Source organism: Drosophila serrata, unplaced genomic scaffold (genome assembly GCF_035046125.1).
Source record: "Drosophila serrata isolate PLE 108 unplaced genomic scaffold, ASM3504612v1 contig_275, whole genome shotgun sequence".
NCBI lineage: Eukaryota > Metazoa > Arthropoda > Insecta > Diptera > Drosophilidae > Drosophila > Drosophila serrata.
The window spans coordinates 3,837,539-3,853,462 of record NW_028257173.1 but is presented as its reverse complement, the minus strand read 5'-3'; the positions used below and the strand labels follow the sequence as shown (position 1 = coordinate 3,853,462).

General features: G+C 44.0%; 3 protein-coding genes and 1 long non-coding RNA gene across 9 annotated transcripts; 1 reads left to right on the top strand and 3 right to left on the bottom strand.

Moving 5' to 3' along the window:
- Positions 1-51: 51 nt before the first annotated feature.
- On the bottom strand, positions 52-1,932 carry LOC110182600 (uncharacterized). The gene has a single exon (XM_020950658.2). The coding sequence runs from the start codon at positions 1,835-1,837 to the stop codon at positions 263-265; it is 1,575 nt and encodes a 524-aa protein (XP_020806317.2). The 5' UTR covers positions 1,838-1,932; the 3' UTR covers positions 52-262.
- Positions 1,933-2,502: 570 nt separating this feature from the next.
- Positions 2,503-10,220, top strand: Sfmbt (Scm-related gene containing four mbt domains). Of its 5 annotated transcripts, none has more exons than XM_086834819.1 (8): positions 2,503-2,690; positions 3,443-3,750; positions 4,135-5,041; positions 5,808-7,118; positions 7,183-7,432; positions 7,497-8,008; positions 8,064-8,377; positions 9,001-10,220. In XM_086834819.1, the coding sequence occupies exons 2-8, from the start codon at positions 3,604-3,606 to the stop codon at positions 9,331-9,333; spliced, it is 3,774 nt and encodes a 1,257-aa protein (XP_086690945.1). In that variant the 5' UTR covers positions 2,503-2,690; positions 3,443-3,603; the 3' UTR covers positions 9,334-10,220. The 5 variants fall into 5 exon arrangements, with proteins under 5 accessions (XP_086690945.1, XP_020806310.2, XP_086690946.1 ...); XM_020950651.2 differs by having other exon boundaries at positions 8,064-8,449; XM_086834820.1 differs by lacking the exon at positions 4,135-5,041 and having other exon boundaries at positions 8,064-8,449.
- Positions 2,834-5,345, bottom strand: LOC147643419 (uncharacterized). Its single transcript, XR_015272148.1, has 2 exons — positions 5,224-5,345; positions 2,834-5,124 (listed from the first exon to the last, which is right to left on the bottom strand). It is a non-coding gene; the product is annotated as an uncharacterized LOC147643419 (long non-coding RNA).
- A 784-nt stretch (positions 10,221-11,004) lies between the features above and the next one.
- On the bottom strand, positions 11,005-15,482 carry Sirt1 (NAD-dependent protein deacetylase sirtuin-1). Of its 2 annotated transcripts, XM_086834824.1 has the most exons (3): positions 14,323-15,482; positions 13,579-14,256; positions 11,005-13,349 (listed from the first exon to the last, which is right to left on the bottom strand). In XM_086834824.1, exons 1-3 carry the CDS (start codon positions 14,837-14,839, stop codon positions 12,031-12,033), a joined length of 2,514 nt encoding a protein of 837 aa, XP_086690950.1. In that variant the 5' UTR covers positions 14,840-15,482; the 3' UTR covers positions 11,005-12,030. The 2 variants fall into 2 exon arrangements, with proteins under 2 accessions (XP_086690950.1, XP_020806318.2); XM_020950659.2 differs by having other exon boundaries at positions 13,579-15,482.
- Positions 15,483-15,924: the final 442 nt, after the last annotated feature.

The window sequence follows — 15,924 nt, the reverse complement described above, 5'->3', positions numbered from 1 at the left end:
ATTTGTTTTTTTTATCAATATTTTTTTACTAAGAGTAACACTAATTACAGCTTTTTTATAAATGAAAAACGTCTTAATTTTATTTAATATCAGTGATTACAGCACTTGGACCACCTCCTTTGTTTACACATATAATTAAAGATCTGTTTTAACAAAATAGCAATCGGATGATGAGCGTAAAAATACTTGTTCTTTTCGAGCTTCCTTGGTTGTTTTATATAGGCTAAGGTAGGTTCCTATCTGTAAGTATAGTGGCTGGCGGCTATCTATCCCTGAAGAAGGGAAATGCCTTCTGCAGCTCCGCCTTGGACTTACAGGCCTCCACTTTGGGCAGTGTCTCCACCAGATTGAGTAGATAGATCTGCAGCTGCTGTCGCCGTTCCTCCACAAAGACGAGGTTCATGTTGCCGAAATGCTTTTTTGGCGGAAACTCAACGCCACTGACCACCGGATGGGTCTTCAGCAGCGACTTGTGCAGCTTGTTGAACTCACTGTAGCGTCTGAAAAGCGTCCAGTGCTCCAGGCGCTGCCTCATCGTGATGTGGATTTCATAGGTGTAGTGCGAGCCAGATCGCTGAGTCTTGGCAAGTTTGACATGTGGAATGGTGATCAGGAAGTTGGAGCAGAGCGACGAGCTTGGATCAATCCCAGTCTCCTCGAACTGTTTGGTTAGACGTCGAATGAGCAAACGGTTCTGTAGATTGAGTTCAGCCACACGGGTCTCTAGCAGGGCGCATCTTTCATTTAGTTGGTTAACCTGCTCCTCCAGGGCCGTCTGCTGCTGGCTGTTGGTATGGCAATTCGCCGAGGACGAAGACTTGCTCCACTGCGAAGAGGTATCGCTGCGATCTTCAAATAGATCGTGGTCTGCCGCAGTCTGTGGAAAGACTTCCGGCAACGGTGTCTTTAGAAACTCCAGCTCCGGTTCAATGGGATCAAAGGGTTCGGCGACACTAATATCCTCTGACGGTTTGCTAAGTTCCTGAAGCACTGCATCTTTGGAGAGTATTTGCTGCACCTCCAAGGATTCAATAGGTTTCAGGGCACCCAGTAAATCTTCTGTGGAACTGGCTCCCTCGATGGGTCGCTCCACGGCGATACCGGGATGTCTTCTTTGGCGCACGGACACAGGGACTGGATTGGGCGCATATATAATGGGCTCTTCCTTGACTGCAGGACCTGCTGTGAGTCTCCTGGGCGCATTAAGTTCCGTGGTGTCCACATTTAGGGCAAATAATACATCGTTGAGGGAGTCTATTATCTCAGGCAACTTCTTAGCTGCCTCCTCATTAAGCAACAATGACCAGGGCGTGTAGAAGCGGTGCAGGAGCTCCTCGTCGCTTAGCCAGGTAAGAACATGGCTGTGCAGACGCTTCTCATTCAACGCTGCGCGAATGAAGGCGCGACCACGGCCAACATTGGTCCAGATCTGCTTCAGGTCTGCATACCGCTGGCGTTCGTGGGGAGTCAAGTGCATCTGGCAGAAGTCCCATAAAGTGGCGTCATTGTTGTTGCTGCCAGCGCCCGCATTTCCCGTCACCATCTCCTGCATGTTCTGAATAAAGCTGGCGGCGCTGAATGCAGAAGTACTGCCCGAGGTCTGCCTGAGCCCGTATCCCAGCAGCTCCTCGAGGGCATCACACAGTTCCTGGACTGACTCATCTCGCTCCGTGGCCAGCTCTTTTCCACTGTAGTTTTGCGAGATCTGATGCGCACTTTCCTGAAGACGTCTGAAGATGTCCTCGCGTCGTTGGCCAAAGGTACTACCGCCCAGCTGGGCGCGCATGGTTCGAGTGGCAGCCTCTGTGGGCACAGAGCTGGCGGAATTTTCTGGCATTCTGCGAGCTATTATTATTTAACTAATGTTTTCTTTATTTTCACTTCATCTTTGACAACAAACCAGTCGAGCAGTGTTGGTAAGTACGTAAATTGAAAAGTGGGTGCCTTCAGCAGTCCAATTATTGGGGAAGCGATTTTGGAAGGCACCGATATTTATTTGATCGTTTATACCCTTGAAATAGTACTATAATTGAAACACTATGATGGAGTCGTTTATAAAGCATATATATTCTTGATCAGCTTAAACATACGATTCTTTCTAAACATGGAAGAAAAAAAAATGTTGCGATGTTTTCTAAAATTTTATAAGGGGAAACATTGTTAAAATTTTCAGAATTTGGCAAAAATTTAAATTTGTTAAACTTTTTAATTTGAGTATGCAGATTTATAAACCTTTTAAAAGCAAGCACAGATTCTGAATTAAAATTACTTCTTTTTTGGCTTAGTTATGAGTTTTTTAGTTACGATTTATATAAATATTTAATGCTAGTTGCTTAGTTTACTAGTTTTTTCATTATTCATTATAAACAAATTAATTATAAGCAATCAATTTTAAAAATATATTAATGGGTTTTATATAAATCAATATTTCGTGTGTAAAAATTTACTAGTAACGATATTCTCCCTGTGAACAAACCGTTCTCCGCTGCCCTGGCAAGTTTGCGGGCAAAAGAATGCCAAAAGAATGTAGCCCTGGCACAAAATTGCCATCCCTGTTCGGCGCAAATGAAGTTAACACACAAAAAACTCGCGTAAACCTCAAATAAAACAATTAAAAATGTGCAAAATCAGGCATTAACTGGTGCCAGCATCGGTACAAACCTAATGCAGCGCAATAAAGCCCCAAAAGTGTAAGTTTTTAGACCAAGCAACGATTTTGTGCGTTTTCTTTTGTGTCCGCGTTTCGTTGTCTGCGCAAACTTCGCTTCATTGACTTTTCGAGCAAGTACTGCGCTTCGCATTAAAATATAACCCATAATTAAGGTGAATCGGATATGTTTGTGCATTGTTTATTGTCCAACGAGAATTGCAATTTCTTGTTTAGCGAAAGCAAAAGCATTTTACCGAAAATCTGCCCACGGCGGAAGTCGTTAATCACATTTCCTTGCCGCCGCCGCTGCTGCTACCGCCGCCAGAGCAGCGCCCTTTCCACACTTTGCGCAGCAGCTGCGTGCAAAAAAAAAGGTGAGAAGAGAGGAGAAGGCAAACAAAAACAGACAACGAGGAGCAACAGCAAACGGGAATCGGCAAGGAATTGATGCCCATATGGCTGAGACCTGTGACTAAGGCTGTGATTGACAGCTAACATTCAATAAAAAGGAAGAACCCGTACAATGTGAAGCGAGATTTATGCATATTATTTCCTTTTTTGTTACTCTTGTGACTTGTTCAAGATGTTTTAATAAGAACTTTTACAAAGGCTTAAGGGTTACTTATTAAAAATGCTTCAGGATGCGTAGAATTTATATTTTTAAAGGTTATTCACAAGCATCAATCATAAATCCATCAGTAAATAATCTTTAAATTTAAAATTTAATTTTAATCCGATATTTGTTTTAAATGAGTCTGATTAATTCTGTATTTAATAATTATTTTCTTTCAGCGATTCTTCCACAACAGAAGAATGAAGTCGACACTGCAATAAAAAGCAATAGATCTTTTTGAAGAACCCTAGGAACCCCTTGTGTCGTCCCATAAATGTTTTAATTATAATAGGTAAACCATCATCAAGCGTGTTATTCGAGCATCATCCATTCAATCAGAATGAATCCGGCCGAAATGCGCATGATGTGGATGAGCAGTCAGTATAACTCGGAGCGCATTACCCTGGAAGATGCGGCCACTCTTCTGGGTCATCCCACTGTTGGACTCTCTGTCATGGAGGACATCTCTGCACATCAGCCCACTTTGGTGAGTTATGAGCCAACCAACTTGGTCCGATACTACGAGCCAATCTCTCAATTCGAAGACTAGTAAATATAATTAAGAGATCTCATTATATTTGATAGTCCTCAGAGTCGCAAGCAAACCCAAATTCCTAGGCTTTAATATGTACTCTTTGTTGGGGATTGGCCAACCACAAATATCTCATTTTTGTCTGTCTCAGTTGAACAAAATTGGAATTCGTTTACTTATTTCTTCTACTTTCTTTTCTATGATTTATGTATTGGTTACAATTTAAAAAACTCAACACAAAAAACACACAAAAACCAATGAATGAATGAACCTCCACCAACCAACCAAACAACCGACCAATCTCCAATATCCGCCCCTTCGACTTCGCTCAATAAAAAGGAAATGAATCCGATGATGAGCCTGATGGGTGGGGATTTCACCGGTCAGGCGGCGGCGGCTGCAGCGGCGCTGGGCGTGCAGCCGGGCACCCTGATAGCCACCAACTCAAATAACCTCTACGGATTCGCCCACATGGGCAGCCTGCAGCAGCAGTTGCTTCAGCAGTCGGCGGCAGCGGCCGTCTTCCAAAACTATGCCGAGGTAATGGACGGCGATGTAGACACCACCGGCATGGTGGGCATGGCCACGGACGCAGCATCTTTGATGGGCGTCGATGTAGGCGTTGGCCAGAGCGTTGTGGACGACGATGATCAGGGCTATGGCCAATTGGACGATGGCTACGACGATGGCGGCTCGGGGCTGGAGCCCAAGCAGGAGATCATCAACATTGACGACTTTGTGATGATGAACGAAGACAACAATTCGTACGATGGCACCGACTTCATGACCTCTTCGGACAAGGACATCTCGCAGTCCTCCTCCTCCTGCATGACCCAGCTGCCCGGCGGCTTAGGCGTCACAGGTGTTGAGCATGATCTTCTGGTTCCGCTGGCCGATGGCCTGCTGCATCACAAGCTCCTGGGCACAACTCTGGCCCCGGCAATGACAACGCTCAATGGCAATGCTTTTGGCAACATAATGGTCAGCTCGGAAGCACCCAAACAAATGCATCGCAACACCTTCGGCCTGGCCAAGGGTGGCGGTGGCGGCAGCCCTGCAAGCACCACATCGAATATTGCCAGCTGCAGCGCAGCTTCCACATCCTCCGCCTCTGCCGCACTGCGCGCCCAGCGCAAGACACGTAAGATCGAGCCGGTAAACAGGCCAGGACTGGTGCTGAAGACACCCATCGCCTACAAGGGCAACATAGATCCATCGGTGATCCCCATTCAGAAAGATGGCATGGGTAAGGTTGCTCTAAACACGCAATAGGGTGGGTCGATATTGGTCCATGAGGCATTAAAGGGGCGGCATGTCATATATTATTATCTAGGAATGGAAGAAAATGTAATGTTTAAATACTATTTCGATAATTGATGGCAAAGTCAACATATTAATAGATATTTCGTCGCGAAAGTGGATAAATACATTAATATTTTTCGGTTGCGCAATAAATCACTCTTCCTATGACATAAAAATAACATAATCACACAAAGTAAACCAAATTAAAAAAAACTTTTTCGAATATATAATTTTAATGTTTAACGTTATTTTCCATATGATATTGATCTCGATCTGTTTACCGATATACCATATCGTTTTATATACATATGTATATACTTTTAAAAATTAAGTTTAAAATAACTCTAAATCAGTTTTTAATGATCAAGGGATCATTATATACATATATCAAAAATACTTCTTATTTCATTTTTTAAATATAATCCTTAAAAAAGCCTATTCTTTTAAAGGAACTACATATTTGTTGGCTTGTATTAGCTCTGAGATTTTATACCAATCGACTCGCCCTATACCACAATTATTTTCATGCTTTCTTAGTTTTAGTTGCTAGTAGTTTTACTTTTTGTTATATTTTTGTTTAGTCAATTTGAGTTAACAGAATTTGGGTTTGTATGGCAGGGTTTGCAGTAGATTTACCTATTAAAAACGAAATAATTATGCATAACAAAATATGTTATTAAAATCACCCTTTTCTTGCTTTCCCTCGACAGCTGTCTGTAAGCGCTGCGGAGCGATTGGAGTAAAGCATACATTCTACACGAAATCTCGACGCTTTTGCAGCATGGCCTGTGCCCGAGGCGAGCTATATTCCTTGGTCCTCAATAGCAAGATGGAGGGCGGTTCTATTAGTTCCCCGGTTCCCGGAACAGCGAATTCTGATGCCACCGAAGAGATCTTAGCCGATGACCAGCAGCAGCAGGTTCAGTCTGACATTGAGCTGGATTTGCAGGCGGCGCACATCAAGAATGCCAATTATAGATTCCGTATTACGGATCAATCGAAGATAACCCAGTTAAATAGCTTTGGTGAGCCCATGTCCCTTGGCGGCGATGCGGCTGCCAATAATGTACAAATGGCGGCAGACGAAACGATTGCTGCCTTGAACGGCGGCGCTGTGGGTGATGCTGTTGCTCCAGGCGGCGCAGAGGATGGAGGAGCGGCCACACCAAATGCCTATCATCTGAATGCAGCGCCAACGCCAAAGGCACTGCGACTCTTCAAGGACGTCTATCCACAGGATGATCTACCGCAGATACCCAAGTACGAACGTTTGCCGACACCCTGTCCACAAATGGAGAAGATAATCAGCATCCGGCGACGAATGTACGATCCCACACACTCCTACGATTGGTTGCCTCGCCTCAGCAAGGAGAATTTTAATGCAGCGCCAGTGACCTGCTTTCCACACGCACCTGGATGCGAAGTGTGGGATAATCTGGGCGTGGGCATGAAGGTAGAGGTGGAGAACACAGATTGCGATAACATCGAGGTGATTCAACCCGGCCAAACGCCCACATCGTTCTGGGTGGCCACCATTCTCGAGATAAAGGGCTATAAGGCCCTTATGAGCTACGAGGGCTTCGATACCGACTCCCACGACTTCTGGGTGAACCTCTGCAACGCCGAGGTCCATTCTGTGGGTTGGTGTGCGACCCGGGGCAAGCCACTCATCCCGCCCCGCACCATCGAGCACAAGTACAAGGACTGGAAGGACTTCCTGGTCGGTCGCCTATCTGGTGCCCGCACGCTACCCTCCAACTTCTACAACAAGATCAATGACAGCCTGCAGTCGCGCTTCCGTCTAGGCCTGAATCTCGAGTGTGTGGACAAGGACCGCATCTCGCAAGTGCGGTTGGCCACCGTCACCAAGATCGTGGGCAAACGTCTGTTCCTGCGCTACTTTGACTCGGACGATGGCTTTTGGTGCCACGAGGACTCGCCTATTATCCACCCCGTGGGGTGGGCCACCACAGTGGGTCACAATCTGGCGGCTCCGCAGGATTATCTGGAGCGGATGTTGGGTGAGTGATTACATAGCGATCAGCTAATGAAATACCTCTTTACTTTGCCCAATCTCTCTTTTAGCTGGTCGTGAGGCCATGATCGAGGTCCATGAGGATGACGCCACCATCGAGCTGTTCAAGATGAACTTCACCTTCGATGAATACTTTCTCGATGGCAAGACCAACGGCTTCGTGGAAGGCATGAAGATTGAGGCCGTGGATCCGCTTAATCTATCATCCATCTGCCCAGCCAGCGTAATGGCGGTGCTGAAGTTCGGCTACATGATGATACGCATTGATTCCTATCAACCGGATGCCTCTGGGTCGGATTGGTGAGCTGCTAAAGCTAGTGAGTGATGGCCAAGTGAAGCAACATCTATTTTTTAAATTCTCCAGGTTCTGCTACCACGAGAAGAGTCCGTGCATCTTTCCTGCCGGCTTCTGCACTGCCAACAACATTGCGGTGACCCCACCGAATGGCTACGACTCGCGAACGTTCACCTGGGAGGGTTACCTCCGCGACACGGGAGCTGTAGCCGCCGGTCAGCATCTATTCCATAGGGTTGTACCTGACCATGGCTTCGAGACGGGTATGAGTCTGGAGTGTGCGGACCTGATGGACCCTCGGCTCGTTTGCGTGGCAACGGTGGCACGGGTTGTGGGTCGCCTGCTCAAGGTACACTTCGACGGATGGACGGACGAGTACGACCAATGGCTGGACTGTGAGTCTGCCGACATATATCCTGTGGGTTGGTGTGTTTTGGTAGGCCACAAGCTGGAAGGACCGCCGCGCGTGGCCCAACAGCAACCGCCAAAGCCGGCGCCCAAGCCCAAGGTACAGCGGAAGCGGAAGACTAAGAAAGCAACGACCGTCGTAAAGACTCCGACTGACAACAACACGCCAACTGGTGAGTTATACAGGCTCTCAAAAGAGGCTTCCTCTAACGCAGTTCCTCGTTGCAGTTAAACCACGAACAATAGCGCTGAAGACCACGCCGCACTTGCCTAAGCTGAGCATCAAGCTGGAGCTGAAGCCAGAGCATCACAATGCTGCCTTCTACGAGAACAATCAGCCCGAGGAGGAGGGCGAGGACGAAGATGTTGATGCTGAGGCCGATGCTGAGGCTGATGGCGACGGCGACGGCAGCACTAGCCATATGTCTGAGCAGTCCACCACCCAGTCGTCAAGTGATCAGATTATCGGAACATCAGGCAGCGGATCCGGCATCTCCTCTTCGATGGTAAATGGCACCGCCACGGGCAACAACAACAAAATGGTAAAGAAATCTTCCACTACTAAATCACCGGCGCCACCAACTGTGGGCCGCAAAGCCACTAGTTACATTGCGGTGAGTACTTAGTGGAATAATAGTGCGTAGAGTCATCATCCAGTTAGCCCGCCTGATCGCCTGCCAACATGCCCGCCTGAAGTCCAGCTCATGCAACTAAATCGGTTGACCATCGGCACAGTTGTTTCAACATGCAAATCAAGGAATTTCGTATTTTTAGTTAAAGCTTTGTTTCTTTTAAGGATAGTAAAAAGATTTATGACCGAAATGTAAATTATATTCATCCCTAAAATGTATAACCTAGTGAAGATAGCTATTTTCGTATGAACTAAAAAAAATTTGATATACTTTGGTCAGTTTAACATAGCAACCTTAAACCACTGTGCCATGGCTCCGTCACGCAATTGCATAAATGTATATAACCAAAGTCATACATTGCCAACTTGTATATAATATTATTTTTACGCACTGTTATTTTTGGTACTTACCACAAACGCCGCCCATCCTCATACCCCATCCGACATCATCCAGCCTTAACCCCGCAAATCATACTGAGAACTTTCTCAAAACTGAATGTAATTCTATTTTTCCATTTCCCAAATTTTGTGTAGAACTCCTCTGCGTCGAATAATAAGTACATTCCGCGTCTGGCCGACATCGATTCGAATGAGGCGCATTTGGAACTGATGCCAGACTCGTGGAACGTGTACGATGTGTCGCAGTTCTTGCGCGTCAATGATTGTACGGCCCACTGTGACACGTTCAGTCGGAACAAGATCGATGGGAAGCGACTGCTGCAGCTGACCAAGGACGACATAATGCCGCTGCTGGGCATGAAGGTGGGCCCGGCTCTTAAAATCTCTGACCTCATCGCCCAACTGAAGTGCAAGGTTAATCCAGGCAGGGCCAGATCGCACAAGACCAACAAGTCGCCGTTTTTATAGTGCGAGGACTTCTGGAACTGTTTTGAAACCGAAGCGAAACGAAAGTTATCACCGACAGAAATACACACAGCATACACACAATTTTATAATGCGTGTAGACTAGTGCTTAGCCATAAGGGATTTATACATATATATAACCGATATATATATGGAGATACTGAAGTATTTTGTTAGCACCGGAAATCGAAACACAATCGTTGCCTAGTATGGATTTAAGTATCCATAATACAATTGTATAACTAACTCAAGTTTCACAGCGCGTTATTTTACATTTATCCATATACATATATAAATATATACTATATATATCGATTATATAGTATACCGAACGTAGTCCGTAGTCGTATGATCATGTTATAGCAGTCAGAGCTCTTTATATCAAGATTTTTTTAAAAATCCGAGTATTTTTATAAGATAAAATGCATTCAACCATATAATAATATGGGTCTGGATATATATATATATGATGATATATGATTGTAAAGCCTAAGTTTGTTAATTGTACATAAGTTCGGTCACTGATTATCACCACCGCGAATATCATATTTTATACAGAACCAGAAACGCCATTAATCCAGGAATCCAGGCAGCATAAATCTTATACATACACTTTTCAGTCTTAAGTCACAAGCGATCGCAAGTCGCTTCTAGTTCTTAAGATCAGTTTCACCAGCAGCAAGCGTTGCGCTCTCTCTTTTGATTATTTTGTTTTTTCTCTTCGGAATCCCATGCCTCTGCGAAGAGATTATTATTGGTTTAAGGCATACTTTTGAAGATGGCAACACCTAAATAATAGAATTATGTAACTAGACTACACTAAGCTACCAGCTATTGTCAAATACTTAATAAACCCGAATTCAAAATTGCAAAGTATTGAAGAAATACAAGCTGTGGCACTTTTTGTTTGTTGCTTTTGGGTTGGTGAATAATGTTGGATTATTTTTTGTTTGTTTTATTTTACCCTTCCAGAGTATTATAATTGAATTTAAAAGCTTGCAAAACAGTGAACGAGTCATTTCCGACCCTATAAATCATATAATTTTTGATCAGCATCAACAGTTAAATCTTTCTTGGTATGTTGGAAAAATTACAAAGTTATGTAAATTTTGTTCAAATTTTTATAAGGGGTTACATCGTTAAAATTGTCAAAATTTGACAAAAATTTATATTTTCTAAATTTAAAAATTTGGTAAGCAGTTTATTTTCTGAATAAAAAACTAGCATAAAAATTCTATCCGAATTGAAATTAATGCATTTTTGGCTTTGTTATAATATTTAAAAGACTTCGATTAACTCAAAAAATTAGCATATAAAAATATCGATTTGATATACCTTGAATAAAGATTTTGATCAGCATAACCTTGTGATTATCAAGAGAGCTCTATTACAAAAAAAAATCTTGTCTTGAAACTGATAAGACAACCGAAACATGACATCAGAATTGATTAGGAGCATCCTTATGCGAAGTTTCAGTTTAAATTTAAAATATATTCAAACCGATTAAACTGTTATATTTTATTTAAACCTTAGTTCGATTAACCAGAAACCTAGCTATTTATCCGGATATCATCCTTAAAAAGCATTGCATTGTGCACTAGATTTTTAAATCAACGCATTTCAGCGACTTTAAATTTTAAAGCCAGTAAACAATGATAGACGCTTTATATATACTTTCTTTTTTTAGAGTTGTTTATATTGTGGATATTAATACACTTTGATGACATACAGACTAAATTCTTACTGCTAAGTTTACACTGTGTTGTTTGGTGGCTAAATATTTATGCTAATTTTTGATTAAACACTTTTAACACGCACACCAAATGACGAAACTGGTGTATTCGCTTCTATATAACCACATTTATATGTATGTATATATATTCTGATCAAATCTGATGTGGGTGTGTGAGTGTAAAATTGTTGAAAATATAGTTGCCATAACCGATAGGGAGATAAGAGACAAAAAAGAGTAGAAAAAGGATAATGTACAGTACAAATTAAAGAATAGTGCTTATATACAGAGTGTGTGTGTTTTTTGTTTGTGTCTAGTTATTAACTAAGTCTAAATGTTTTTTCTTTTCCTCTGGTTGTTACATCATTTATAGTATTGAATATTTTATTCTTAATTCTAGCTTTAAAGTTGAGGCGCTGATTTTCTTTGAAAACAAATAAAAACCCCCTGGTTCGTAGGGGGTTTTCCCACTTTTCGCTCATCTCTTTTTTCCGTTTTATCTAAAAAGGCCTCAATAACAACTTAATATAATAAAATACTAACATTTACAGCGTTTCGTTTTGCAATAGGTGATAATAAATAAACTAAGAGCTTTTCGCAAAGAAAAATATCATAAATTGGGAGGGAGGAGTTGGTTGGTGTAAGTTTTAACTTTGAAGAAACGAGGATTGGGTGTCTCTAAAGCCTCGCGTGTTGAGTAATCTAGTGGTCCTAGTTCCCTATTTGCGCCTCTGCTCAAATTTGGCCGGTAGGAAGCAAAATATTGAAAATAATGGTTATTCCAATTTTACCAAACTAATTTCTGGAGTGCAAATGGGGGAAGAAGGCGAACTGCTTCAAATTCGGAGCTTCTTTCGACATTTTTTCTTCTGTTGCGAGTTTTGTGTGTCGGTGTGCCTTTTGTTTACTAGTTGGTTTATATTGGATTTAAAATAAATACTAAACTAGTAGCAGGGCCAAATGTACATTTACACTGCTGCTGAAGCTGCTGTTAATTGTCCCGGCGGACTCTCCTGGGTCTGCGTGTTCTGATGCTCTTTATCCTCCGCGCTGGGTCGACGCTTTTTTAGGGGCGGAGTTTCCGTCTCAATTGCGGGTAATGGCACGACCGCAGGCTGTTCTTCAAGAAGACAGCCGGGACGCTTATTGCCGGGACTTAGGTTAGAGGCCGGAGGTTCGTCAGCGCCACTAACTATCTCTGTGACAATGTGTGCCTCCAGAGAGGGTGGGAGCAGGGGCGAAAGTGGAACGGCATTAAGATCGCAGGCTTCCTCTTCATCGTCATCCTCATAGTTGGGCCCCAGACTGCCAAAGATATCCGTATGTGTGTTGCCTCTCTCCTCCTCCTCGTCGTCATCATCACTGTAATCGTTGTCCCAGAAAACCTGAGCTCCAGGGAACACATACGAATAGTTGTTGGTGTGAGAGTAAAAGGTTCCTGGCTTTAGGCGCTCGGCTGCCGTTTGACGCTTCTCTCGCTGGGATGGCGTTGGCGTTAAACTGGGCGCCACTGTCTTCGTCTCCTGGACAAGATTACTGGGACGCACATAGCTGCTGGGGGTGGCTTCGTTTTCGCACTGCTCGATCCCGCTGTCCTTGGAGGAATCGATGGACAGATGACGATAGCTTTCCACCGTAACACTGGTGCTTGTTGGTGTTCCTGCAGCAGCCAGCCGATCACAGCTGAGGGCGGCCGAGGTCTCGTTTAGTTCCACCAGGATGTCTGTCTTTATGCGTTCAATGGCTGCGGCATCCGCGGCACTTGAACGCTGCTTGCCGCTTGTATACGTAGAGGATTCAAAGCCGCTATCTGAGCAGGTTCCAGCCGATCCCAGAATGTAGTCCGTCGAGCCATTGGACTTGAGCGACTGTGTGTCTGTATCCAGTTGCGATTGCCGTTCGCTCTCATCCGCACTGCAATGACGGTGGTGGTGGTGCAAATGATGATGATGGTGGTAATGGTGATGGCGATGATGCTCTGGTGGCATCAGCTCTTTGCTCTCAGTGAGCACCGACTCATCACAGCACAGCTGCCGCCAGGAGTCATCGTTGCCCGAGAGTCGGTGACAAATTTGATTGATGATGACATCGGAGTCGCCCAGCAGCTCCACGTCGAACTTCAAGTGATGCAGCTGCTCGCGATTGATAAGAATTTGCGGCACCGTTGCCGGTATGCTGCTGGGAATGTGGGCCACAGGTCGTACCTTTAGTGAGGATCCGATGACGATCAGCAGATCGCAAATGTCTTTGTCGGTGCCCATTACTGTGTGATATTCATCTGGCAGACCTATTGACAAGCAGGACGAAAGGAAATTTACGAATTAGTACAAAAATCATAGCTTACTGCTCAGTTATATGCAACAAGTGGCATTTTGTTATTTCAAAAATACAAAAGCATAGTTCGAACAAATAAGATTTGACAGATCATACATTGTAACAGATCTGTTCCGTAACCATAGGTTCTCTTCGAGCAAGATAAGTATTTAAAAACTTCATTAAAACATAAATAATAGTACCTTCTCCAAAGAAAACAATGTCCGGCTTCATGATGCCGTTCTCCACCAACTGACGGAGTTCCTCTTCAGTGACGGCTACAGAGGCGTCCACGCTTTGCTCCTTATTTGGCTGGCATTGCGGACAGACTGGGATGCGCTGGGCAAAGATGTCAGCACGCAGGGCGTCGGCGTTGCACTTGAATCGGCACTTGGTGCATGAGGCCGTGGAAAAAGAGCCGTGACATTCGATCACCCGCTGGATACCCGCCACGCGCTCTAATGTGTCGATGTTCTGCGTGTAGTTACGCAACAGCTTGCCTTTGGTCTCCAGCATCTTGATGAACCGATGGCAGGGCGATGGCTGGAACTCCCCTGGATAAATCTCTCGGGCGAATTTGTAGAAGGGTCGCGGATCACGCTTGAAGTAGTTGATATCAAACATGGCCTGCGGATCGGGAAGATCGGGAAAGTCATGCGCGAGCCGCGCATATATGCCGTTGGTGGATCGAAAGTCGGGAATGCCACAGGAAACGGACACCCCGGCCCCGGTAAGCACAATGATTTTCTGCGACTTCTTAACCAAGTCGATGACATCGTCAAAAGTATTTACATTGGAGAGCTTGTTGCGCCTCTTTGGCTCGTTCAACAGGTGGGCCAAGTAGTCCCACAGCACGGAGTCATCGGTGTCGGCGGCCAGACCTGTGGCAAAGTGCGGCATGATGCTGGCAATCACCTGGCGGGGAACACGACCTGTGTAAAACTCACGTTGCAGCCAGCGCAGCTTCCAATCGGGACCCACTGTCGAGGAGCAATTGGAGCTGGAGTCCTCGTCCTCGTTGCTGGTGCCCTCGCCCTCGCCATCTTCATCCTCATCATCATCCTCGTCGTCCTCATCGTCGTCGTCTTCCTCCTCCTCCTCCTCGTCCTCGCCCTCCGAGTTCGTGGAGGCTCCCAATTTGTTTGTATTTTTGATGTCTTGCTCCAAATTGGCGCCAATTTCTTGTTCTTCCCTGGCAGCCAATGTTTTTGTTTTGATTTCACCATTTGCTTTGCCAGCCAGTTCGCTTGTTGCTATTGTTGATGTTGCTGTAGCTATGGTCTCTGACTGTGCCGTGACCGAAGCCGCTGCCTCGGTTGACGTTGTGGCGAGAATTTCGGCGCCAAAATCAAACTTGGTTGGTGCAAAAAACTCTGGAGCATTCTGGCACTGCACTTCGGCCATATCTCCCAGATCCTTGGCCTTAATATGGCTCAGGCAAATTTCTTCGTAGTTTTCCATCATTTTTCCTACACACACTAACAAATTGTCACAGGGAGAGAGAAAACTCTCGAGTTGCGCTGTTGCTGCTGCCTGCTGCTTCTTCTTGCCACACTACCAACAGTGCGCGAGTGTTTCCTCGGTCTCTCCGCTTTGCGCTCTCGCGCCGTCCGTTTTCTCCGCTCTTTCGTTGGTACACACAAAAATTTTTACGTCGTCAGCTTCGCACCCATTTGGCTTGGTGGAAAAAATTCTCCAGCGGTCGTTTGGAGGCAAAATTTGCGCGCGACCCGAGCTTTTTTCACTTATCCGAACTAAATTGAAATTTTAAAAAATTTTCCAACCAATTTTATAGTGGTTTTTTCGTAATTTTCGACCGTAATTTCTGGAAAATTTTCCGATGAAAAAGCAAGATGGCTTCTTCTCCCACTAGGGATGTGCAGAAAGTGTACCAAGTATAGAGGTATCGATATATGAATCGATCGAATTAAAATATATATCGTGATATCTGGTGAAATATATGAATATAGATATATCTTTTTAGGTATGCTGATGGTTTTTATCTTTCTTAAAATGTACAATCCAAAGATACCATCAAGAATTTAAAGTGGGCTCAAACCCCTATAAGTACACACAATTTCACAATACCACGTAAAGCAGAACAAGAAAAAAATATACATAACCTTTGAATGGTGTGGTGTTATCATATTCTTATTATAAGCTTTATACAGTAAACATTTTTAAATTGTAAAAGTTAATTTTCGTAATTATTGAACTTTTTTAAATCCGGGAAAAACCCAGTTTCCCTATGTCCATTTGACCGCCGCGATGGCAAAAAATACTAAAATACCGAAAAGACTATCGTTTCCTTGGTATATTTCAAGATTTTTAATAGAGGTACAGTAAGCACTGGCGTAACAAATATAACAATAGGAAAGTCACATAGGCATTACAAACTGATGAAGTTAAATAATGGCTAATTTTATGTTTTATTTAATTTTAAAATTATGAAATATTATGTGTGAATTGGAGAGCATAATATGTCTTATACTTGGACTATAACATATGCTTAGTTAAAAATTTTCAATTATCTTGTATTTTTAAAAATG